The sequence below is a fragment of the Egretta garzetta genome, unplaced genomic scaffold (assembly GCF_000687185.1).
Source record: "Egretta garzetta isolate BGI_Z169 unplaced genomic scaffold, ASM68718v1 scaffold287, whole genome shotgun sequence".
Lineage (NCBI taxonomy): Eukaryota > Metazoa > Chordata > Aves > Pelecaniformes > Ardeidae > Egretta > Egretta garzetta.
Genome location: NW_009260435.1, coordinates 8,388,068 through 8,415,162, shown reverse-complemented (window position 1 = coordinate 8,415,162; position 27,095 = coordinate 8,388,068). Strand labels below are relative to the sequence as shown.

At 35.4% G+C, this 27,095-nt stretch overlaps 1 protein-coding gene across 1 annotated transcript in view; it reads left to right on the top strand.

The window, feature by feature from the left end:
* The window catches only part of CGNL1 (cingulin like 1), a 45,704-nt gene extending 23,750 nt beyond the window's left edge, over window positions 1-21,954 (top strand). The window contains exons 9-18 of the mRNA XM_035899482.1: window positions 193-297; window positions 6,813-6,965; window positions 7,629-7,799; window positions 10,257-10,418; window positions 11,845-11,934; window positions 17,437-17,520; window positions 19,307-19,431; window positions 19,972-20,080; window positions 21,004-21,167; window positions 21,816-21,954. Of these exons, the coding sequence (XP_035755375.1) occupies window positions 193-297; window positions 6,813-6,965; window positions 7,629-7,799; window positions 10,257-10,418; window positions 11,845-11,934; window positions 17,437-17,520; window positions 19,307-19,431; window positions 19,972-20,080; window positions 21,004-21,167; window positions 21,816-21,954 (1,302 nt within the window). The remainder of the gene's footprint in view (window positions 1-192; window positions 298-6,812; window positions 6,966-7,628; window positions 7,800-10,256; window positions 10,419-11,844; window positions 11,935-17,436; window positions 17,521-19,306; window positions 19,432-19,971; window positions 20,081-21,003; window positions 21,168-21,815) is intronic.
* Window positions 21,955-27,095: the final 5,141 nt, after the last annotated feature.

The following is a 27,095-nucleotide window of genomic DNA, read 5'->3' as shown; positions in this document are numbered from 1 at the left end:
GGTTTTTGAGAAGCAGGATGCAGTTTGCAATCCCAGTGATTTCCCTAGTGAAAACCAGTGTAAAAGCAAATCACAGCTTGAAACTGGGGAGATCAGTGGCAGGCCAGAGTGAACATACTTTATAGCTCAGTTTACTTGTCAGATTAAAGGCCTTGTTACTATTTCTAAATGTATCAATTCGTGTCATTGCAGGAAGAGAAGCAACAATTAGAAGCAGCTTTGAAACATGCCGAAAAGGAGGCAAAAGAATTGGTACTGTTAAAAAGGTCTTTGGAAAGCCAGCTGGAAGATATGCAGGTAAGAACAAGAGCAATTTGGAGTATTTCAATTTTAAATTTCCTGTTTGTTTACCTGAGTCACCATTGCTTTCTGCAGAGTAACATCTCATTCTTTTTGAAGTACGCTTAGTTTTAAAAGTCCAGACCTCACTGCAATGTTCAAATGTTTCCTGAAAGCATAGCATCATCTCATTAAAATTGTTTTCTTGCTCTAAAGTATTCTTCTGTTTTGTTTTCTTACTTCCGTGTGTCTAGCAAAATTTCAGGGAGGTGGATCACAAAATAAACTGCCTAAAGGTTTTATAAATGGACTGTATTATTTTGAATGGCCATTCAGCTCTGGTTGTGTGTAGGTATTTACATGTAAAAGAATAAAAAGCTGTACTTGGATATAGATAAACATATTGGTAGTAGACAAATATCAGGCAATTGGCTTCTCTTTTATTTTTTACAAACCTGCCTTACTTGCAAATGTGTGGAACTGGTATATTTCATCACAAAACCAGAGAAATTTAACACGTGTCACTAGGACTTGCAGCCTCTTAAACTCTGTATGAAGTCCTCTTTTCACCTTGTTCCTTACTCTACTCAGTATCCAGGAAAGCATATGCTTTCTCCCAGATTAGCCCAGAAACTAGAGGGATGTTGGCAATGTTGTGTATGAGTAAAGACGGAATGATTCAGATAGAATGAAAAGTCAGATCTGTTCAGTAAGGAGATGAATGTGTGCAAATCTTAGAACTCTCCTTATTGACATCATGTTCTGTATCTGAAGAAATTGCAAACCTAATCTTTCCTCTCTGTAATTCACCTTTTACATGTACCGAAGAAGCAGCTATTTCTACAGTATCAGATAGTTTAGAATTCTCTTAGTTTTGTTTCTAGAAGTTTTTAAGTGAGCCTATCAAATGAGCCAGACTCAAAAGTGAGGTACATGTACATTGCTAGCAACCATTTTTTAATTGAACAGGTGTTTCCCCTTGTTGTCTTCAACATACATTTTACATTACTGTTCTGAAAATCTGAAAATGAAACTTGTCTATAAGTCAGTGATAAACGAAGGGAGGATTGAGTTAACCAGCATGTTCTCATGGTTCATTTATTATGGTAAAAAGAACAGAATAACAACAAGAAAAAAATACTACTATGTCTTTAAAATGGAATGTGCTTCAAGAATATAAGGTTTTAACAGTATGGGTAAGGAAGTTTTGTTTCTACGAAATTATTTTTTTAAGCTGATGTTCCTTGTAACTACATTAATAAGTGCTTCATCTGAGGCTTTTGGTCAGTTTGTCTTTTTTTTTATTTTAGAATGCTTATCTGTTCTACCTCACTGATTGTCCAAATTTGCTTGTATGTATTGCTGATAGTCTGCACATTCACAATAGATAGCCCATTGCCCATCATTAGCTTGCATTTAGCGCTGTTCTATTTAGCACTCTGTTCTATCACAGTCTGGCTTGACCTTCCTGCACAACATGGATCAGTGCACCATATGTGTCTCCTGCATCTTGATTAGCTTTGGGTCAAGATGCTTGAAAAGTGTGTTCTTTCTTTTCTGTTTACGCATCCTTCAGGGCATCATGCCAAGTAATGCTGTCTCCAGGCTGGGTCTCCATATTAATCTAGGAAAGGTGACAGATAGAAGAGTCTGTCTTGTCATTTTATTCACAGTTTATGTCTAATTTCTGGCACACCAAGTTTAAACCTCTTTCTGATTCTACACTCTTCTTGTCCACCAGATACGAGCACTAACGGACTACAGGATGTAATCAGCAGTCCCTTTTGTTTAGAACAATTCAGCCTTTCTGTCTTTAGTTTTTTGCTTGTTTTAATGAACAATGTTGTGCGGTAGGCTGATTTGGCCTTGCGTTACCTTTCATAATTTAGACAACAAACTTTGGCACAGTAATAATGTTTATCACAGTGGAAACTTAATTCCTGACTGGCCCATCTTGCTTTTTATGTAATACAAATGACTTTTAATGGTGGACTAGCATAAGAAGGACAATTACAATATGAATAGAATTGTAAAAGCTACCGTAAACATAGCCAAATCTATTCTTCCTCCATCTCAAATTTCTAGTCAGAAAAGATGAAACTGGAATACACTTAATTATTATAGACAACTTGTTTCAATGCTTTTGTCTAAAATAAACCTTGGTATATATTGAGATTTTCTTTATGGATGGTCAGGCAAGTAGTATTTTTTGTAGTGTCTCATGCTGTGTTATTACCTCTGTTTTAGGGTAGCCTCCTCTATGTAGTCTACTGTTCCAAGAAATGAAATAGAATCATAGAATCGTTTAGGTTGGAAAAGACCTTTAAGATCATCAAGTCCAACCGTTACCCTAACCCTGCCATCCCACCACTAAACTATAGGTCCTAACACTTGCAACATTGAGAAGACTTTTGGAAGTTTCTTGAGAACTCTTTTGGGAAAGGAAATTATTTAATATAATTATTATGCACTTTAACCGTAGCATATGTGGTACTGCAATATATTAAAAATATCAACTATACCAACATTATGAATGACAGTACCAAGTATTCTGTGCTTGCTAAATTAAACAATCAGTATACAGGATCCTTTCCATGGTTGGAAGAATATGAAACTTATCTTTTCATTGTGGGAAGTATTGTTAGGCACATCGAATTAGTGTTGCAGAGCATTGTAAGTTGAAATACATTCTTAATTTTCAGTTACCAGTTGAAAGAAATTATTAGTTTTACAAAGAGATCATTCAACTAGAATTGCTTGGAAAAATAAGGAAATATCACAATAATCTTACAGGTTGCTATGAAAACAAATTACTGCTTTTGTTTTCCCCCATTTTGTTTTCTTCTCTGGGTGTGTGGAAATGTGTTCTATTGTTACTTTATGGTTCCCTGTCTTCTGGACCCCTGTCTGTCCACCAGCCTGAAACTGAGAAATACTGCTGTAGAGTTAGCCTCACTTGTGCTGAAATAACTCTGAAGCTTCTTCACAAAGTAATTAATTGCCACTACAGATTGGCTTTAAGTTGGCAACTGACAAACTGTTTACTTGACTTGTGGTTACACTGTAACTCACAGGCCAGCCAATTCCAGTGAAAAGTACTTGAGGATTTTTGTATGTGAAGGGGACTCAAATTAGCCGTTCTACTTGAGTTGACTATTCAAGCTGTCCTATAGGACATCCTAAATTTCAAATATTGAAATTCAGTATAGTGTAGTGAAAGGCTAGATGGTGAGGAACCTGCAGCATTCGGGTAGTTGGTAGCAAAATTTCAACCACATCATGTTTTTTAATACTTGAGTTAAGCAAAGTGATATAAATGGAAGTTCAGTTGTTTCTAGTATGACATATTATTCTATCTCAAATATTAATGTTAAGCTAGGCATGCTAATTTTTATCACTATTTTTCTCTTTTATCAGCTAATCTAGGAAAAGGAAATACCATATCCTAATTTGTGTTGCCCAAGGAAAATGATTGTTGATGGGAAACTACATATGACATGTTATTTCCCCTGAATAACATTACAGAAATGAGGTAGTAGCTGTTGTAATGCAGGGGTTTTAGTAAAACAAAGGTAATTTCTGTTGCAATGCTCAGTTTTCATGAGGAATATTTTTACCCTATACCTATTTTACCAAGTTTTCTGCTGGCTACATTTTAGCAAAACAACAAGGACCTTATTATGCTTTAGAGGTAATTTCACTATTTGAAGAATAAATTATTCTATGGCATAGTTACTAGCTAAATAATACAGATCATAATATGGACACATATTAAATAGGTTTTTAAAAGAAAATTATGCAGAATGGTGCTGTAAGAAAACCACAATTTCCAGCCAAATAGAATTAATCAAGCCCAGAGAACAATCAGCTATTATACACTTTTCCAAAGAGAACGGTTGTCCATGTGAACCATTTGGTCATGCTTTAAAAACTTGTTGATTTGGTAAGAAACAATGCTGGTGTAAATTTTTTTCAGGATTGTACTTCATATGTACCCAGAGAAGCCTTTGCTTTCTCCCGTCACTGATAAATGTGATCTACCAGAAGGGGAGGCTGGAAAGTGATAGGATCTTTACTGGGCCCAGGGAATGCTTAGTCCTGTGATTCTTATGGCACATCAGATGCCTCAACAGATACTGATGCGTCACAAGAGGGACATGGGCATGAGACTTTTTAATAGATGTGGGGGAATGGGAGCATGAAGCACCTGAACTTCAGTTCCCATGATACCCTGACGCAGCATTGCCACTCTCATTTTATTATTGAACTAAAAACAAACTCAGCAAAACTGAAAAAAAAAAGTCAGTTATCTAGGAATTGCATTTTCTATTAAAATAATTATGATTACAACTTCACAACACTTTCTAATTTTTGTTGTGTACTTAGTATTTGTTTTATCCTCCTTCTTAGTAACAAACAGTGAAAATATGTTGTTGAAAATGGGGAGATGAATACTTTAAAAGTACAGTTTTTTCTTTTCAGAATGCTAGAATATAATTCGAAGGAGAAAAAGCTAAATTTCAATCTCCCACATCTCAGTCTGCTACATATCTGAAAATCAGGCAACAGTTAGCACAATCTGATGAAAACTGAGGTGATCCACTGCTTTTGCATCAAGCCACCTGCTTATTATTTTTCCTTAAATATTGTAATTAATCATACCTATTATTACTTTGGCAATTGTCCTAGTTAGTATAGGAATTGTCTTCTCATATTAGTGATTGGGTGGGGTTTTTTTTTTTTGGTTGGTTGATTGTTTTGGGGTTTTTTTTTGTTGCCGTTTATAACTCTGAAGTAAAGAGAGTGACCAGATTTGCTCTGATGTTTACTTCCCTTTTCAGCACACTGGAAATGCAGAACAGCACCCTGCTGGCACCATTATTCTGCCACAATGTATTTCACTGATCCGTGTGCATGCGGTTTGTTTCTCAAGGATGTGTAAACACTAAAGCTAAACGATCTGTGAAAGGCTGATGGAGGGGGCACACATGAGGTTTCAAGTATGGCATATTAGCAGGGTCCCAAGACTTCAGCAGCTTTTAGAAGTGAAGTGCCAAATTTGAACCTTTTTGAGGTTCTTGGAATCCTCTTGTGTCAGCTAAACCAGTTCTGGTGTAGAAGTAGGCTTTGCAAAACAACATCTATTAGCCCCCAGCATGTTCTAGGGTTATGTATGCACTTCTTACAAACAGGAGTTATGGTCAATGCCTATCAGATGTGCCTTTTGTTGACAGGTTATACAGGAATGTGAGAGAGATGATGAATCTAAAGAAATCTCTAATTTCTAACATTTGGCGATGTTCTTTCTTTTCTCTTAAAACAGAACAATTATTTTTCGAGATTCTGATCTATATTGCCTATAGAAATACTACTGTGTTTTCACATTTAAAGTTTTTTGAAGTGTAATAAAGTAAGCATCACGGGTATTAGGTATTCAACAAAACTATATATTTCCAATATTAAAATGTAAAACAATGTTTTGCAATGCTTTTTGCAGTTTATGGTGATTTTCATGATTTACATTTTTCTGTTGGAACAATTTAAACTGTCTATATTCTGGTTTTAATTTAATGGTGCCTCTCAGACTTCATAAAAACAAACCCTTTTTCTGGTCTTGTGTGTCTATTTAGAGTAGGGCCAATAATGTATTTTATTATGGAGGGAGAAGGAAGGAAGAGGTGAGTGTCACAACATGCAGATGGAAGACAACCTGCTTTTATTGGAATGAAGTGGTGACAGTCAGTTATTGTGCTGATGGACAGTATTTAGAAGTTGGAGGGTAGTAAGTTCTTAAACATCCTGAATGAAATAGCAGAGACATTTGGAGCTCCTGGCAGATGACCATACAGGGTAGCTCTGCAGTTCATTCAAAATTTAATCGAGATAATGAAGGTCTGGTTTGAACATTAATGGCAAAAGTTCTTTCAGGAAGGGGATTTCTGTGCTAGGAGCTGCAGAGTTCTGTTTGCATAGCATCTGTTACAATGAGACATCATCTTGATTAGGGATTCTGGGTGCTATAGAAGCACAGCAGCGGGGGGGGGGGGGAAATCACCACTAGTTATTTCTCATTCATTGTAGGAACAGGTTTGTATTATATTTTATTTCTTTTACTTAGGAAAAAAAGGTCGTTGTTGAGAAAACTTTTAATGGAACATTAAAGGGAGTGTATAGGAAAATGTGAAACCTGAAATGGATATTGAACCTTGTGCAGGAGGTAGGACTTGCTGACCTGTGCAACTGCAGAGGAATGTATGTTTTGCATGTAACAGCATCGTGAAAAGGGTCTACGTTTGGTCCTACAAATGTTGCAACAGTGTTTCAGGAATTTATAGGAAGGGTAAATCACAGCATCACTAAATTAATGTTGTTCTGTACTGGCTAGCAAACTGTAACTACGTAAACTTTTTAGTTTTTAATTTAAGTTTGTCTTACTATTACAACAGTTGGTGGTATTACTGCCGTGCAGAGAGTGTTGTATTAGAAAAAGAGGGTCTACGTTTCATCATATATATATATTTTTTAATCTGCAGGAGAACATCCGTTGTATTTCACAGGAACGGCAAGAGTTAACTCAGCAGTTAAAAGATGAAACTCACCAGAAGGAACAGTTAAAGCAGATAAAGAATGAAATGGAGAATGAACGATGGCAACTGAACAAGACTGTTCAAAAGTTGCAGGAGGAGGTATGAGTTCACTCCAAAGAAGCTGCAGGAATCTAATGTCTAACAGACAGAAGCAAATGAGCTGCCAAATCGTAAAGATTTTTTGTTGTTGTTTTTTAATGTGCAAAAGACAGTGAAATGCAAATTTTACTATTAGTCTCTTCAACCTAGAGTTGTAAAGTAAAGTTTTCAGGGCTGGAACAGTGCTTGAAACACTGCTATCTCAAAATACTGTTGTAAACCAGTTCTGTTTTGTTTAAACAAGATTCCAGATTTGAGGTCAGTTCCAATGTGTGCTACAGTGATATTTCAGAGTTTTACAGCTGATTCTCAAAACACTGCTTCATTAGAATAATTTTGCCAGTTCCATGTAAAATGTACAACTTAGTATTGATGTACTGAAGTGTGACTGTGTAGTTCATTAGGTCAGTCAGCTGGAAGAACTGCTGACAGACAAAATGAGAATAGTCTTTCCATATATACTATTAGAAAATAACCTTACTGGTTTGTGTTTTCAAACTTCTGCATAGAAATTCATTTGGGAACATGTTTGATAAATTTTCCGTTTGAAAATACTGAGCTGAATATCAAAGCTGGAGAAAAAAAAAGTTTTGGTGTATTAAGCATGATAGAACCTTTTGTAGCACTATTTTAGGAAAAAAATTGTATGTACTTTTTTCCTAGATGTCTGAAATGGTAGAGGTCTCAAGAACATCCACTCTGGAGCTTCAGAACCAGCTTGATGAATACAAGGAGAAAAATCGCAGGGAACTTGCAGATGTGCAGAGGCAATTAAAAGAGAAAAACCTTGAGGTAGAAAAATCACGCCTGACAACAATGAGAATGCAAGATGAGGTAATGACTCATAAGTTCAGTGACAAGTTCTAACCTTTGACCTAGAATTTACCTCAGATAGCTTTCAAGACAATCAATGCTTGCTATCAGGCTTTTGTGTACTTTACCATGAGAGACTGATCTCAATCAGCATGCTTTTGAGTTTCATTCTTCATGATGATGATCAGTGTGTTACTTCTGCCGGGGAAATGAGGCTTCCTGTTTATGACAGACACAAACACTGCATTTATCTTAAGTGATATGACACGGATTCTATTGATGATCTGCTGCTCTTTTAATGTCTGCTACTGAAGGAATTGAGAATGTGGAGATATTCTTGAATTAGGAAAAAAAACCCAGCAGTTATTCATGGGGAAAAAAAAAAACCAAAAAACCACAAAAAACCCAACCAAATTCTGACTCTAAAGGAGTTAAGGAATTGACATACATTCTCCTCTTCCTTCATATGAGCCAAGATGCAGATTTCAATGACAAAGGTGTCTGTGCAACCAAGAATCAACCACAGTCTTGAAGTGTCTGCCTCTTAGCATGTAAATTTTTCCACAAAGGCAATCCAGTCTTTTAAAGATCTGCATATGCCTGTTCTGTAATTGGAAAACCTATGAGAATACACTGGTCACAGATGTTTTCTGTATGTAGAATATTTTAATAGTTTGATTTTTCCAGTTAAGAATTTCTCTTATGTTGTCCTCTGCCCTTAACAAACTTGTTCTAAATTCAATTTAAAAGAACATCAATAGAAGAAAGTATGGTTCCTGTATATTATTCTCACTTCCTTCTATATTTATTCCATTCAGGGATGGAGAGCCTTTGTAAAGGGATGAAGACTCATAATGAAATGTGAAAGATAAAACTGGGATATTGAGAACATGATTCTTAAGTTGAATAAATGAGAGTAGACACTTAAATAAAAGATATGTATATGAGTGTGTGTATGTAAATATGTATACACACTGTGTTTACAGTTATGAAAAATACTTCCAGTGTTATCTATTACAACTCCAAAACAAATACAAAGAAAAAATTTCAGAACAAAAGAAACCTTTGTTATTTGACAAAAAGGTAATCCAAACATTATATAAAGAACAAAATATTACTGGTTGTGGAATTCTACATCTCCATGAGGCAATATTTAAAATCCTAGGGCTTTAAAAATGTAGTATGGCAACTAGGTGCAACAGAGGAAACAAAATCTGAAAATATAGGATAGGCAGGTTAAACAGAGACTAAATATTCAGGACAATTGAAAGTCTTTTTCTATCTCCTCGCTTGTGTTTAACAAGAAGTACAAATAGATAGTCCTTCTATTCAACATGAAAGAGCCTGTTGTCTGTGAAAATCCTCTTGGGTAGGTGTCATAATGCACAAAACATTCTTTTTGAGAGTCTCATTGAAAGCCAAGGATTGTAGCGATCATGGCAACACAAGTATCATCTTTTTGTTTTAGCAGAAAAATTATGAAACAGTCTTACAAGGCAGCATGGGAGTTCTTCATTGCTGCACCTCTTGTAAGTTCGCTGTGGATACATAAAAGATACCAGTCTTGAAAGTTGTCAATCCAATGACATTCTGAAATGTTAAATGCATATGAAATGCTATTAATATGCAGATGTCTGCACTTAACTAGCTGTTCACCAAGTTATACAGACGTCCCATGTTTTGGTGTCAGCAATAGGCAAAAAATTCTGTAAACAGTCGCTAATACATTATTTTAGCTTCATCACTAAAATAAGCATTTGACTAAACAGAGGAAGAATATGGAAGACAATATGCTGAAGACAACAAACCCTCATAATATATACATGTCATAAGTTAAGTTACAAGTATAAGGAATGACCAGTTTCACCTAACGCCCCTCTTACTACTTAAAGTGCTATGAAGGTTTTAGATAATTTTATGGAGTACACACTGTTGTTAAGAGTAGGAAACTTTTGTCCTCAGCAGATAGCCCTATCGTATCTAGAAATTATGCATATATATATATGTGTGTGTGTGTATATATATATATGTTAGCAATTATGTCATTGGTAAAATGCTGTCATTGAAGTGCCTCAGACATATAAACTACGTAATTGTTTAACAGCTAAAGTATTGGTAGTCTGAAAAGGAAAGGAATGACATTGCAAAAGTTCCAAAGGTATAACCATTTAGAAAATTGTTAATATTTTGTCTTGCTGTAGCTGGGTAAAAATAGATAAATAAAAAACCCACTCTGTGTAGTTGTCACAGTAAAACCTGTAGTGTGAAGCATCAATTTAGATCTGATATTTAATCCAAGTTTATTTTCTTGGTGCCATCTTGTGGATAAAAAAAAAATTACTGTGAAAAGCGTATAACTCAATGCAATTGCTGTCACGCTTCTGGGTCTGTCATGTTTGTAGTCAGTCCCCTTTATTGACATCACTTATTTATAGAAAGTACAGTATAAAGCATATTACCATAATCTTATTGTTTCAGATACGTCTTATGGAAGAAAACTTGAGAGACCACCAAAGAGCTCAGGATGAGGCAATAACAAAAACTCAGCTGCTAGAACAGACTGTGAAAGGCTTAGAGTATGAACTGGAAGCCAAAAACCACTTAAAAGATGATCGGGCAAGACAAATCAAACTAATGGAGGTAAAAGACATTTTTAAGGGTTGGTATCTTACTAGAACCGATTAAAATAATTTTTGTATTTCACATGGATTCTGCTTGGGAAGAAACAAAATAACTTGATGTTGTTGAAAATCCATGTAGTACTACTACAGGAATTATCCTTGTTGCCAAGGCGGCCAATGGTATCCTGGGGTGCATTAAGAGGAGTGTGGCCAGCAGGTCGAGGGAGGTTCTCCTCCCCCTCTACTCTGCCCTGGTGAGACCCCACCTGGAGTACTGTGTCCAGCTCTGGGCTCCCCAGTTCAAGAAAGATGAGGAACTCCAAGAAAGAGTCCAGAGGAGAGCAACTAGGATGATAAAGGGACTGGAGCATCGCCCCTACGAGGAAAGGTTGAGAGAGTTGGGCTTGTTCAGCCTGAAGAAGAGAAGACTGCAAGGGGATCTCATCAATACATACAAATATCTTAAGGGTCGAAGGCACGAGGATGGAGCCAGACTCTTTGCAGTGGTGCCCAGCGACAGGACAAGGGGCAATGGGTACAAACTGAGACATAAGAGGTTTCAGTTGAATATGAGGAAAAACTTTACTCTGAGGGTGACGGAGCACTGGAACAGGCTGCCCAGGGGTGTTGTGGAGTCTCCTTCTCTGGAGATATTCAAAGCCCGCCTGGACGAAGTCCTGTGTAACATGCTCTAGGAGAACCTGCTTTAGCAGGGGGGTTGGACTAGATGATCTCCTGAGGTCCTTTCCAACCCTTGCAATTCTGTGATTCTGTGTATTCTAAAGGTGATTTGTTAGCATGATGTGTTCTAAATTGCAATTGCTTTTTCATCATTTTAATTAATTTACTTTTTATTTATTTTTATCTAGATTTTATCAGGCAAAATTGTATTATTTTCATTTGTAGGCCCATCACTCAGAACTTCAGAAGTATTTAGAAGTGTAAGCTCTATTTAGCGTCTAATATCAGTTCATTTCAGGAGCCTAAATAACATTGTTACTCCAACTGTTGTTACAGGGTTAGCATCATAACTGTTCAGTTTGACTAAGCTGTCGCATGACTTTCATGAACAAACACGTTTATACCATTGTACTCATATGATAAGGAATTTGTCTTTCAAATGTATAATGTAACATAGACATTCTAAAAACAGTCTCTGGAAACATTATAGAATTTCTCTTGTTTTCTTGAAATGGGTAGAATTGATTAAAAAGGGAAATGAAACTTCTCTTTTACTTCTGTCAGACAAACAAATTCACTGTAGAGGCTTATCTACCTGCCATCTCTTTTTCTAGATTCTCTACGTGTTTTCAGAGGCATTTCACTTTTCAAGTGTAGTCTTTCAGACAGTTTGAATCCTTGAAGTTTAAGGAACAATGCCATGGTAGCAATCTGAAGAGGATGGGAAAGTAGTATGTTGAAATTACTTTTCTTGTTCCACTTAGGACAAGTTATCTCACCTGGAACTTGAACTTGATGAAGAAAAGACTAATTCGGATTTGTTGTCTGAGAGGATCAGTAGATGCAGAGAACAGGTACTTGAACAAATTTTCCAACTGTTGTATAATGATGATGAAAAGGTGTTATTAGGATCACAATATTGATTTAACTAAATAATGATTAGCAACAGGATTTATATATTAAAACAGAGTATTTAAATCTAAAAAAACAAGGTTCACAAACATGATTAAATATGCTCCTCCATGTCATCATAGACCAATTGTTTTCCAGTTTTCCTATCTGGAAAACTGACACAGATTGCATATATAGGCTGAAGACCAGTATGATCCTCTGATATTCTTGATGCTTCATCAAGTAATCATTAATGCATGCAGAGGTGATGCTATCTTAGGCTTTGGTTTAGGTGGTGAGGCTATCAGAGAAAGCCTGGTTGTAGAAAGTATCTTAGATTGAAAGATTACAATTTTTTAATCTTACTGAAAAGTAGGCCAGCATAATAGTCTTGATTTCAAAGAAGGAGGATCTTAGGAAATTGTGGAATTAATTCATGAAGTCAGCTGAACTGAAGATGCCAGCCAGTTTCCACAGAGGGGAAGCTTTATTTTCATTACAAGTGTAAAAGCTGATTAATCTATATCAAAGATGAGACAGTTGGAAAGCACTTTCCACATAAAAACATCAGTTATTAGTTCCAGAAGTGTTACATGAGCAGATAGCCAAGAAAGAGGGGAAGAAGGATTTACTACAAGGTTGTGTCTCATGGGGCAGAAAATGTAAAGATAAAGTGAGATTTGCCAAGCTAAGTGACACCTATGACAGTAGTTCAAACAAGTAGCAAAAAGTTTCTTGACTGTATAAGTAGAAGAAAGAAGTTGTGGAAACTGTATGATGAGGTATCAATCATGAAAGTAATCCAAGTATTCCTCCTCAGACGAATGAATATTTTGCCTCTGTCTTCAGTCAGGCCAGTGAATGTGCAGGTGGGAGGGAGTGGAGTGGGCTAATGGAAATTCGAGACCACTGAGCTGGAAATCACCAAGTCTAAGAGAATTAGGAGATCATTGTTCTGAAGAGAGAGGCCTTAATAATATTATTCAAGATTTCTGAAAAAACTGACATATGAAACTTTAGGTCTTGTAATAAACTAGAAAAGTAGAGAATAGGGCCCGATGACTGAAAAAGTAACCAGAGCATCCATGTTCTTTGCCTTAGTTCTGAAAGATATGAAACCGATGTATAACTCATTACAGGGTGTCTACTTCTGTAGCTTTACTTTAAGTACTATACCTCACTAGTAATTTCTTAGAAGTCCAAGAGACAATTTGCATTGAGGTACAACCCACAATAGTTGGTTCTCTTTTCTGGAGAAAGAAAGAGAAATGAAGAATTGCTGACATTCTTTTGGATAGCTTTAACTTCAGAGGGAGAACAGAAAGTAAAATTTTAGTTTCTGTGTCTTTTTAATTAAATTGTATATTCCACTGAGACATCTGGAGAGTTTTCAAGTGAGTTAGAGCTCAGCTTTCTTTCATGCATCCTTGAAACACCAAGGCACCATTACTACTTTGTTGGGACTCAGGTTACTGAAATTCTATTTGGTTGAAATATAGTCTTTTTGCTATTGTTCCATTGATACTGTACGGACTCTGAGTCGGTGGGTGTAAATGTAAGTGTAAATGTAAAGGACCCACAATAATGTGGGGTCATGCTATTGTTAATTTAGGAAGCCTTCAATACTAGAGTCTATGCTTGTGTTGTAAGCCTGGCATAAAAGAACCTCAGTCATAGCTGCACTAGTGGGTACTACAGTAAGTTAATTTGCTAACTGAATGGAAACCTAAAATACAGATGGGTGACCAAAATGTTACATAATGGGTAAAATACGTGTTTATTTTGAGGTCTGGAGTTTCTCATTTCACACATGAGTTACAGAGGTTGCTTTGTTTTGATTTTATGCCAGAATGACTAAGTAGTCAAATTACTAAAGAGTATTTCAGGGTCTGCTAAGCATTTATAATGACATGAGAAATTATAATGGATTTGTTTTGGTAATATCTGCATTTCTGTAAATGTTTTTTTTTATTATTATAAATGTATTATTTCAGTATACTGATAATGAAGTAAAATACTCAAATTCCTGGTAAAAATAAATTGAAACAACTGGTTCTATTTTACATGAAGCTAAATGTTTGAATAAACACTGGCAAGGCTGATAGTTCACATTTCATTTACTGTGAAATGTTATCCTTTTTTAATTTAAACACTCTTAAATCTGGGAATGGCTGCATGAGACACTGTTCTCATCTTCCCTACCTCGGTTCTCGAGAAATACCACAATAAAGTGGAAACAGTAAGAAATTTAGGGGGAAAGGTGGATCATAGCTTATTAGTTTTTAAATGATAAGGTATTAGCAAATCTGGAAGGAGCAAAATGGTCAACAAACACACACACATAGAAAGCTAGAGCACTCAGTTGCCCTTTGAGTCTAAAGTGAGCAGGGGCAGGGCATGTTTTTGTACATAATGGGGTTTTTCCTACAAACAAGTGAAATGAAGTACGTACCTCTTGCCATTTTGTTTTTGTAACCATAATTGAAAAATACTTAAGATACCCTCATCAATTCTGTATTCTGTGAAAATGCAAACATGAGTCTATTGACTCCAGAGCTGTTTCCAGTAAGTGTGAAAAATGGACTAGTTAGTTTCCATGACAGTTTTAGAATAAATACAGAAGGATAAAATTTCATTGACTGCATCATTTGCTTCCTTTTGGTAAAGCATTCCCAATGGATAGCTCTATATCTGCTCTTTAGCTGGCACCAGGTGTGGGAAACAAACAAATCAAAATGTGGACATGAAGTTTGCTTTTCAGTTATGAAGGATCAAAGGTGTTTGTTTGGCTTTAGCTTGTTTGCTAAACATTGGGGTTTTGGTCACCTACTTGAGAATTGTGTATGTAGATCAATGTGTGTGTGTGTATATATATTTTACTTTTCCCTACTTAGGCATTAACAAGAAACATAGGCTGTGAACCTAGTGTGAGATGGTAAACAATGGTGATAGCATCTAAAATGTTAGTAGAAATCAAGTTGCTTTCACTAATAATGAACTCAACAGCTGCTTCTAATCCTAAAGCTGGCACAAAATGCTGTTATGTCTAATAAAGCTTTGTAAAATCTGATACTATTGCTTTTCTCAATTCTTTGTTAGCATTCTTCAAATCCAGCTGTGAGAACTGTTGCCTTAAGCTGCAGAAATAGTTTATTCTTTTAGCATAATTAGAATGTATTAGATGCGGGAAAGGTAGAATATGAAGCACAGCTCCGCGTGATACATACCCAGAGCTTAGCTGCTGTGAAATAAGTGGAAAGTTTGAGCACATTTTGGCAGACTGCTTCGTGCATGTTAATGATGTGTTTACTAATAAAAGGTGCGAGGAGATAAGTGAAAACAGTTTACACGTCCCCTGGCAAAATTGTCCTGCTGCCTTTCTCTTTTTGCAAGCTCTTGTATATATTTGCATGTAGCTTTCTGATCGTAGTCAGATGTACTGCTTTTTCTCTCCCACTGTTTGTTTGTGAGGTTGCTTTTACCATGAGGTGTCCAAAACCAATAGCAGTCATCTTGGAAATGTAATAATTGTCCTCTAAATAATTCTTTGGGAAGGTTGCACAAATTTGTCACAGCCTTTGAGCACAGTAAGAGCACAGTAGAACTTTAGAGTGGTCCATTAAGCAAGTTCTTACATAAAACAAAACCCCTTTCTTCAGTTAACAGTTGCATTTTTAATTAGTCACTCATTTTACTACAAATTTTGCTTTATTTTTTGTCTGTCTTCATGGCTAAAGCAATTACAGCAGAATAAATTCTATGTAATCCCTCACATTATTACTTTTAAAAATATATTTAATGAATAAATGCAGTTATTGTATATATGAGTGATTCTAGGTTTTATGTATAAAATAATATTTTAATATATAAAACAATATTTCCCTGTATAATGTATAAAACATTATTATTAGGCTTCTGTACAACAATGAGAGCTTTTAGGAAATTACCCAGCTGTTGAGAACACAGCCACATGCTAACATTTGTAGTCCAATAACTGCTATGATGTGACATAACATATGCAACTGCATGCGTTGCTACCATTGTTTGTATTCATATATTCATTTCAAAGCTACAGAAGCTGTAAATGACTTCTTTTAAACATGTGATTAATTAAAAATACATCTTTTAATATTATAATGTGGTAAAAAAAAAAAAAGGCCTAAGGTGAAATTTCCAGTGCTGTACTTGTTTAACCTTCACATTCTTAGCATTGCTTTTGGATTTTTTTATGCAAGAATTCCCAATGGCTTTTGAAAGACCTTTAGTGAGATAAATCTGTAACTTAGAGCTGCTTAACTGTGATGATGTGTTTATGCAAGTTCATGTCTTCCCTGTAAAGCAGGCAAGAATGCAGTGGCCACCAAAACCTTTGTCAGTCTTTTTGCAGGTACAGTAATTGGCATAGAAGTTCACTGTGTTCCCCAGGTGATAGTCATTATAGTAAACATTGTGCAGGGAACAGCACAAATGCTGTGGTAACATTAGCTGTGCCTGTAAAACAAAAAGTATTTGGGCATTTTTTACCTTTAGCCACAAAGTTTCAGTAGCTGCTGTTAGGCAATTTAGAGTTTCATTTTGATCCTCAAATTTTTATTTTTTTTCCAGTCAAGTCCAATAGTGAGATAAAACAAGCTAATTCTCTATACTTCTCTTGATTCTGTATTGATCAGATAGTTTTTTAATATCTTGCATATGGAGAACATACTTTCCTTTTGGTTATTGAATATACAACTCAAATATTTACAGAAACTGTAGCAAAAGTTATGTTTTAACAAAACAAACAAAACCCACCCCCTCCCCAAATCCAGAAGTCTGCTGTCATGGTATGACAGCCATAAAATTGACTGAAGGAGGGGAGCAATGTTCATATCAAGTATGCGTCAAGGGTCTGTTGAAAAAGCGCTTTTACTATTCTTGCAGACACAGAAAACTGTAATTGTTTGTAGAGTGTCTCACTGAGTTCTAGGCACTTCTCTGCAGTTATGAGTTTGTGTTTAATAAAGTGAAACTTTAAAGTAGACTAGTCAGCAGCTTAAAGGTAAGGTGCTATTTCAGAGCTTTAGACTTAGGTATGAAGAAAACAACTGTAGAGGGGGTTTGAAGACTAATGTGATGTTCCAGAACTCAGTTCCCTGCCACATGATACGTCTCTCATGCAGCATTTTAGAGTTCAGTTCCCTGCTACAGAATATATATACTGAACACCAACAATACCTGATGTGTCTGGAAAATGCGTGTAATAAGTACTGGGAATAATGTGGGCTTCCTGAAGCGAAAAATTTTGTTCAAAATTGTAATTGTAAATTTAATCTGAAATCATGTATGTGTCTTGAGTTCTAAAAAAGAGCAAATTTTTTCTCATTGCATAGGTATATATATGTGGGTGGGTGTATACACATACATACACACAGTATCATATAGATAAATGTAAATAAAATATTAAAATTTCTTTCTTTCTGTAATAGATTGAACAAATGAGGACAGAGCTACTTCAGGAAAGAGCTATAAAGCAAGATTTGGAGTGTGACAAAATTTCATTGGAAAGACAGGTAATTATGGCTGGCATATCATCACACTAGCAAAATAACAGGCTGGGTATCTGCCCTCATTAGGAAATTCAAATAAGCATTTAAGGAATACAGTATTTGATAGCTGGCACTATCCCACCATAGTGTGCTGCTGGAAGTATGTATTAGAATAGATTAAAACCCATGAGTATCTTAATACTTATACTCACAAGAAAATATTATAATCTGGAATTAAGTCTCTTATTTTTTTTCTTCTTTCTGTACCCCCATTTTAGCTTGAGATTTGTCACAGTTCATATATTTCATATAGTAAACACTTATACTATGCATATATCTGTTTAGATAGTATAATAAGACATTTTGTTGTAGTGAGTGCAGGCATATACATTTGAGGATCAAAGACATTAAAAATAAGAAATGTGACAGTTGATGTGGTACACTTGTTTTAAAATAAAACTGAGATAGCAATATAGAAACTTTAAAAAAGAACATATACAGAAAAGACTAGAGTATCAAAGATGCTGTTACCCAGTTTAGCTGTAAACCTTTTAACCACTTTTGGAGGAGCTTTTCTTCGAAGTCTTAACAGTACTTCAGGAATGCTGTTGAAGGTAGATCATAATTTCAAGCAATTGTGATTTTAGTTGAGTATTTTCTTCTGTAGGAGCAAACAAGTGAAAAAATGGCATGCTTCTGAAAGAAAAGATACAGATTTGATAGAGAACTACTACTCTCTGTTGTCTAGGAAGGAATTCGACTCATGTGTTTCATTATCTGTGATGGAGAGTACATTAAAAATACTGTCCAGCTTTTTGCAACATATTCTGCAGCTCAGTGGTCTTTGAAATCATATTCTCTAGCTGAGAACCAGAGGCAAGCTATCTTAGCATGTCTAGTATTACTGACAGTCTCAAGAACATAAAACAGATTTTAATGGGAATTTAGAGAACATGTTTATACCAGACACCTAATTTAGTGCCTTAAATTATGTGACATTAATCCCATCTTAATTGTTTGAGAAAAAAAGAATGCCACCTGCTGGTATATCCCATGTACATCCTTATACTTTTGGTTCTGACTTTTCTATCATAGCTTTTTTAGTGTTTGAGATCTGGGATAATGGTTTAAAGTTCTGTAACAGAGCTTTATTTTCTGTTCCCCATATAACTCTTCTGGTTTTTTTCTGATAACTTTATCATTAGGTCCCCATTGAAAATCTAAATTACCTAGCCTTATAAAAATTAAAGGGTAAATCTGAGCCAAAAGTCTGCTTTTACAAATCATGCAGCTTGCAAAGTTTTTCAAACTATTTATATAGTAAGAGTAGCATTGGATAGTTAAGATAGGGAGGAAAAAACCCCACAGTAACAGCTTTGATAAAGTGATTTTGGATGCGAGTAATTTCTTTGTCTACTTGTTTAGCTGTACACCAGTGAGTTACAGGGAAAGAATACAGAATTTGACAAAAGAATTCTGTGGAGAGTAAGACAGATCCAATGCTGTTTGAAAAATTTTGGCATATTAAGATATGCTGTTGGAAGGGGCTTGCAACCATCTGAAGTTCAAGGGTCCATTTAAGCCTAAAACTTTAACTCAAGCTTAACACTAAATTGTTTTTAACAGAGCACATTAATAGAAGATTTGTTTGTAGTAAACAGTAAAATCTCTACTGGCTCTCTTTATCCATATTTACTAAATGAAAAATATACTGATCACCTTATGTTTGCCTGGAGGAATTTATTTTGTGTTAAGGTGATATTTGTTAATATGACCACGTATGTAGTAATCAAGTATGTTCCAACTATAGAACAAAGACTTGAAGAGCCGAATCCTTCACCTGGAGGGTTCTTACCGATCCAGTAAAGAGGGACTTGTTGCTCAAATGGAAGCAAGGATCACAGAGCTAGAAGAACGACTTGAAAATGAAGAGAGGTGAAACTAGTTAAGATTAAGTTTATGTTTGTTAACATGGCCTCTTGCTAATATTGAGTTTCTAATCCAATTAGCTTGTTTGGGGTGTTTTTCTCACAGGCGCCAACTAAAATGGTTACTGTTTCATACAAGTATTGCAAATTTTCTTCTTGACTGAAAGCACGCTAGAAGTTGCCTTACGAATTTAAAACTGGGCATAGTGCTAACGTGGTTCCATACCTCATTATTTTATCAATGTCTAATATCAGCAACAGGCTTAAAAATATTAACTGTAGTTTAACACTTCCATTTTCATGTTCACTTCATTGTTTAATCTTGGAGGAATGTATTTTTTTCTCTGGAGACAGAAGAAATTCCCCTTAGTGGTTTATGCTTTTGAACAAATTTCTTAATATATTGCATAGAATCAGTAAATCAAAATGGGGCAGTTAGTATTTATGTAATTCTTAGAAGGTTGCTAAGGAATTTTGTCAGCAGGATTGGAAGTATTTCCGTTTCTTTTTTTACAAGCCTGTCTTTTGTTTGTTTTGTTTTTTCTAGGGATAGAGCTAATTTCCAACTAAGTAACCGCAGACTTGAGAGAAAAGTGAAGGAGTTAATGTTGCAAGTAGATGATGAACATCTCTCATTGACTGATCAAAAGGACCAGGTAGCAGGAAAGACTAATATGCAAATATCTGATATTAATGCTACTAGCATAAATCATCATATATAAAAGATATTAAAATAATATAGGTAGATACTGATTACTCTGCTGTTTATGAACTCCCATTTAGTGAGATTTGCAGTTCCCATTGTCATTGTGTTCTTTTGTCTAGTACTAAATTGTTACTAATTTCTAAAATTATGGAAAGGAAGCACTTATAGAAGCAATGCTATAATTATTTTGAGAAACAAAGACCGTAACGGACAGCATATGATCCTATAAATGCATACACCAACATATGATCCTATAAATACATACACCAATAAATAATATATTCATAAATTATAAAATTTTCTTTAAAGAAAGAAGTTATTTATTGTTAAATATAGGCTATAAGGATTAAGCATACATTGATATTCTAATAGCAATGTGCTCTACTGTTCCTGTGGTCTTTGTTGACTCCTTGCTTAAAACATGGTTTGTTTTAGTATGTGAGTCGAATGGTTGAATATTCTGCCTAGAGAATGAACAGTATGTTTCAAAATGCAGACATCTGTTAAGGGAACAATCTTTTAAAATACTCTGGGTTTTTAAAACATTTTATATTATCTATCTGGTAAAGTTGCTTAACTTAGACACAATAAAAGCTCCTCTTCCCTTATTGATAACCAGCTCTTGCTATCACATAAAACTGTGATATTCTTCCAAGGCTATGTTTCCTTGTTGCTGGTTTTTCTTCTTAAAAAACTGTATCCCATCACTTTTCTCAAAGTCTAATGCTGACTTTCGAATATTTCTGAAGCATAGGATTACAGTGTCACTACAGTGGCAAAGTTGTGTCTTTATTCTCCCCCTCATAGATCCTGGAAGAATAAAATTCCTTTATTAAAATAGTCCTCTAATCAGGTGACATGTAAATATTTCAGTTGAGTTTGCGTTTAAAAGCAATGAAACGTCAGGTCGAAGAAGCTGAAGAAGAAATAGACAGACTGGAAAGTGCTAAAAAGAAACTCCAGAGAGAACTGGAAGAGCAACTAGACATGAATGAGCAATTGCAAGGACAGCTTAACTCTGCAAAGAAGGAGTTAAGGTAGGATGACTTATCAGACCTTACAATTATGTATCATACCACCAGTCACAAGATCGATCTCTTGCCCCTTTAGTCCATAAACTGAAGGCTTCCTCTAACAAACTTCAAGTTTATCAAAAGCAGACAGAGTTTAAGAAACAAACCTGTGAAACCCTTCTGCATTTCCTTTCTCTACAAATGTTCTCCAACTCTTCCCAGGGTGCCCTGGGTGACCAAAACTTCTTTCCAAGATCTGCCTGCTGAATAAAGTCATTGAGGCAGGGAATAAAAAGTGGGAAAAGGTGGTGGGACTCTACAGTCTTATAATTTGTAGTAATAAAAATTTCCTGCCAATGACTGAGACATACAGCTTTCCTGTGGGGTTTTTTCCTCAGCCATCTTTGAACATCTCAGTGTGCAAAGTTCACATTTTCCCCTCTCTGTGACTTTAGTTAGAGGTGCTTGAAAATAGAATTGATTGATCTTCATTCTCTTGCATGTTTCTTTCATGTAAGATGTAGTCTGTGATAAACTACCCCTTTTGGAACACAAGTTTCTTTGACATCCTTTAAAAATGTAAATCCTACCTGTCAATGCTTTAAGCTTTACATAAGTCTTCTGCATGTGGATGTGCAGTTTTAATGGTAAAGACATGTGTTTTTGTTTTAGTAGACTGAAGAAGTCACCAAGTAAAGTGTTGGCTGATTCTGATGATGATGACGATGATGATTTCAGCACAGATGGTGACAGTCTCTGTGAAGGACCTTCAGGAAATAACTTTTCAAAAGATGATGACACAGAAATCTAAATAAGTATTGAATCTGTGATTCCTTGGAAGTACTGGAAGAATAAAAGTAAATTATCAAGAAACTGGGTATCCTAGAAGCCAAATGACATAAAGGGATTTAAGAGTTGGGAATATAATGTTTCCATCCATACTGTGCCATTTTCTTATTTAGATCTCCACTGTTTATTATAAAAAACAAGGTTCCATTATAAAACAGCTATAAAACATGGCAAGAGAGAGATAACTGCTACTGAAAACAGGGGGATAATGTTTCACATTGGAAATGTGATTTTTGCTAAAATTCTGTTTAAGTGAAAAGCCATTTGAAAGTAATACAAAATTAGTTTGTAGTTATAAAAAGCTTTTCCCTAAAATTAAGGAAACCACAGAAGATTATTTAATTATTGTAAGTAGGGGGAAATTATGTATAAAATGTAAATATTTTAAACCTGATGTTTTTATTGACTACTTTAGTACTATTTTGTAAAGTTTCAAATTTTATATAAATCAGTTTCATATGTAAAGTACTTAAATTTATACTGAATACTATATTTGGGTTTTAACTAAGTAGAAAACAAATGAAAATTAATACATTTTGTGCTTTACAGACTCACAGTTCCTGAGCCAGGAAGTACATTCCCATTTTAAAACCAGTGCAAGTTTTATTGTCTGTATTTTGTATATTAGAGACCAAATGTTAATCCTGCCTGTTGACTTAAAAAGGACCATCACGTCTGCATGATGAGCGAGACTTGCCTACAGCTTTCTTGTAAACTTTGTTTGGGAAGCTTTCTGTTCTTAGTAGAGAAGGGTGAGAATGAGGTCAGTTATTGCATGGCATCTTTCATTTCCTGAAATGGACTCCATACTGCCAGAGGCAGACCATTGTAGGCCTGCTGATTTGAGGGCATCAGGACAGGCTTATCTTAAAGTCTCTAAGAAAGTCCCACTCATTCCAGTAAAATTACTGTGGTCTTTGAATTAAGTACATGCTTAAATTGGTTTGTTAATTGACCCCAAAATTTTATGCACCTGGCAAGAAAGCATGTAATCTGATCGTTCTTTCTAAACTGTTCATGATATATTGTGAGGTATGGTCATCTATGTAGATATATATTAGTATTTCAGTTTACAGAAGTATCTGCATTTTGGGTCATCCATCTGTTCAACAAACTTTGTGGGAAATTTTTAAAAAAAAGAAGCCTTGCAGATTTTATTTTAAAAGTATTTTCCATTTTGTTGCTAAGAATATTTTTTTTCCATTTATATTACACCAGACCATTTTTGCTCCTTTGCAAATCTAGAATTCTAAGGAAAGGGAACTACTACATAATTTTGTTAATAAACCATAGCTAAGTCCTGTCTGATTATTAGTAATGGTCCCCAGTTACAGGTTAGCGAGCACTTCTTCATTGAATGGATCAAATAATAGTGTAATGTAATTGTAAAAAATACTTTAAACTGAAGTTGCTGTGAGCTTCCATTACTCCTACAAAGGCATCTACTGAAGAGGACAAATATAACAGCTCTGAAAGTGAGGCTGATAGACTTGGTTAAGGCAAAAGTCCTGACAATGACAGTATCCATTTTCATACTATTATATGAAATGAAAATCCTGCCTGTGGCATCAGAAATATATTCATGCATAGCAGATTACAGACTCTTTTCACATGTAATTCCCTTCAACTTGATTCTGATGGTTTTATATATATGGGAAATAATATGAATGGCATAGTTGTAATACTCTGTCTCTGAATCTTGTCAATCTTTTCAAGTAGCATGCATGATATAATTTTTTTTTTTGCAGTACTAGCTTTACTGTTTTGACAACATAGAAACAGCCTTTCCTCCAAGAAGATCTGCACTATACTGTATTGACAATCATCATATAACCTGCTGTGATTTATTTGTTGTTTCATTTGCATGTTTATGTAGGCTTAACTTTAAACAACTGATTCCAATCTCCAGTACTCTGTCCTAATGTTCATTATTATTATTTCAAACTACTGGAAGAAAATCACTTAATATTGCATCTACCTCCAGTTACACTAAACTGTAAAAGAAAATTCACTTAAAATAAACAGTCAGTCAGCTCTTTCAGTTCTACTTTGTATGTGCACATAGCTTGGTATGACAATTGAATTTCATATGGAAGATGCATGTGTTTAAGATATAACAAGAAAATAATTATTTGGGAAATACTGATGCTGTAAACAAGTTTCTGCATTTTCTTATTTTTGGATAGCTACTTTCTTTATAACTTGTAAAGCAGGTGCAGTAACTTGTGGCAGGTGTAATGTCTAGAAGACTCCTTTTCTCATTTGAACTTATAAGTTAGAAGGAGGGAGACACATTGTTGCAGACTCTTGAGGGGGGAAAGATCCTGCTTATTAGACTTCCCTTCCTTCCCCCATGTCTTTATAAAAAGAACCGGTGTTTAGTTTGTTCATTTAGACTTGGAAATGGCATTTCCTCTTTAGAGTTCTCAAATGATATCACTAAAATCAAAGAAAATCTTAAGATGTTGAAAAGGGTATTTCAACTCATTCACAAAACAGTCAGGAGCTCTGTTTCTTGATACATCTTAGCTGTGGTGAGTGTAGGGTCTAGATCTTGATTGCCACAAAAAAACATTGCTAATAGTTTAAGGACATCTGATTTATTCACGCCATCTCATGGCAGTTTTTGATTAAAACTCATCTTAAGTCAAGGCTTAGTTTAAACAAATTTTCCAGATATTTCCATGTAATCTATTTTAAAATGAATTTCAGAAGAAGTTCTTGATCCATAAAAGGGAGCAAGAGGAGAGAATATGTGAAGAAACATGGTACTGAGAGATTCATTCCCTAGAAGTTTGTACAAACATCAGAGTTTCTGGTGTGTTACAGAGACATGGCTTGAATATGGAGCTGTAGAGACCTTCAGTTTGCTTCGATGGTACCATAATATCTCATAAACAAACAGACCCAAACTAAATCACTTTTGATACAAGCCTAACCTGATGACTTACATAGTGGATGCTTCTCTCTCAGTGTAAGTAATCTGTGATGAACAATGAACTTTTTGTCCTCTCTGGGATTAATGGCCTTTCATATCCCACTGAGGTTTTGACCATTTTTATGCAGTGAGAGATTTTCTGTAAAAGCAGTATTTCTTCCCATTAAAATTCTATTCTACCTAAAGATACATGTTCTTCAAGCAGCTGTATGATATTATTGCTATATTCAATTCCTGACAACTTGTACCTTAAAAGGACTTATATGGTAATTTATAATTCCTGGGTTTGAGAATCAAATCCAAGTTCTATTTTGAAAATTTTCAGTAATCTGCTGTGGCAGATCCACTTGGCTTTCTGAGCCTACTTTTGTAGATAGGAGAATACAAGACTGTTTAAATCACAAGTGCAAGTGCTTGGCAAGTGTTCCAAGGTCTTTCAGTGACAATTGCTATACAATCCAAAATATGTAAACGTAAAACAAACAAGTGAACAAAATCCTCCTGTCCTCCATAGACTCCTCATGCACTGTCCAAGTACTAAAATTAAGGATATTCATCACATATAAAGGATTTTAATGCCCTTGAGTTTGGAAGGCATCTCTCTTCATAAAAGCATTAAGGTCTTTCAGACTTTGTATTTCTTTTTAGTGCATGGAGAAAAAAAATGAAAAGTTGTTGTCTCCTTTCTGTCCCCTGTACTTGCTTCCCTGTGCTGCACTTTAAGGAAAACCCTGTATTATGCAAATACTTTCTTAGTTCAGCATTGTCAGTTGCTTTTTATTGTTCAATTACCAGGCACTTCCCCCCACACACAATGTAGTCTCTTGGTGATGAGACTTTAACTTGTTGACTAATCTGTGTATTCCTCTGATTTATCCTCATTCTTTTCAATGTAATTCTTTCCTTTTTCCTGATTAAATAATCTGTTCTGATTTATAGCTGATTTTCTGAACTATTCCAGAAGCAATGTACATTCCTCATTTTTTACAGACCAGCTGTGTGCTTTGCTGAGTGAGCTACACAGTGCAATAGCTTCAGCTTTTAGGCATTTTCTGGATCACGCAGCATATTTCAGTAATTAAATGTTGATGCTTTTAGCTTACTGGAGCTTCCTATCTTATGAGTAGAGCTACACATTTCAGCTGCTTAATTTCTACCAACTGCAGTTATCAAGTAACATCGCAAAATGTTCAAAGACTTTGCTGAAAGAGCAACATTCTTTAGAGATTGCCAGGGTTTATAACACATTTCATTTGTTCTTTTTTGCATAAGGTGCTGATTAGATCACATATTTAGCCCTGTGACCCTACTATGTTACAGTGGGGAAAATTTCGTTGTTTAAAAATTTGTGAGCACTGGGCTATCGAGAAAAAGATACAGAAATTAATAGAAAGGGGGTTTGTATCATAGAGGGTTTTTTTTTAACATGTAAGAAAGGAAAGACTTAAGAAGGGGATTAAAGTTCAACAGGCAAGGTCAAGTGCAGTAGTGAATTGGGCTCACCTACCTCAGTAGAAGTGACAGCCATTTCCTGGTTAGTACCAGTGAACCTCATGTGAGGTCAGCAGAGACTGTATGTTTTATGTAAGAGGGAACATTTGATCCTTTCTCCACTTCTAATAACAATTTGTTGTTTTATTCAGATCCTGAAGCTTCATGCCATTAGTGGAAGAATAGGCAATAAAAATGTTTTACTTAAATTCTGAGCACAGGTGGATGATGAAAGTTTAAGGTCACCAGGTTGCCAATAGGAAAACTGTAGGAACACTTCTATGTGAGTGCAGAGAGGGGACTCATTACAAGTAACTTGTTTTTCTATGCTTTCTGTGTACTTCTGTTTCTTCAGCAGAATGGGCTTTCTGAACAATGCTTTATATATTGGGTTACACAGCTATTTTCACTAGTTTCAAGCAGTCCTTTTAGTTTGGTTGCATGCAGTCTGGCTAGGATGAAACCTACCAACAGCATAATGTGAAGTATGGGAGAAAATATATAGACAGTACGAAAGATCAACATGGGATCTAGTTCTGCTTAGTTTGATTTTGACCTTCCCTTCCCTCCTCTTAAAGATCCTGGCACTGAATGTTACTTAAGCCATCTTAAACCTACAGATAGCTAACCTGGGCTGGTATGGATGTAAGATTTTATTTCCAGAGAAAGACTGT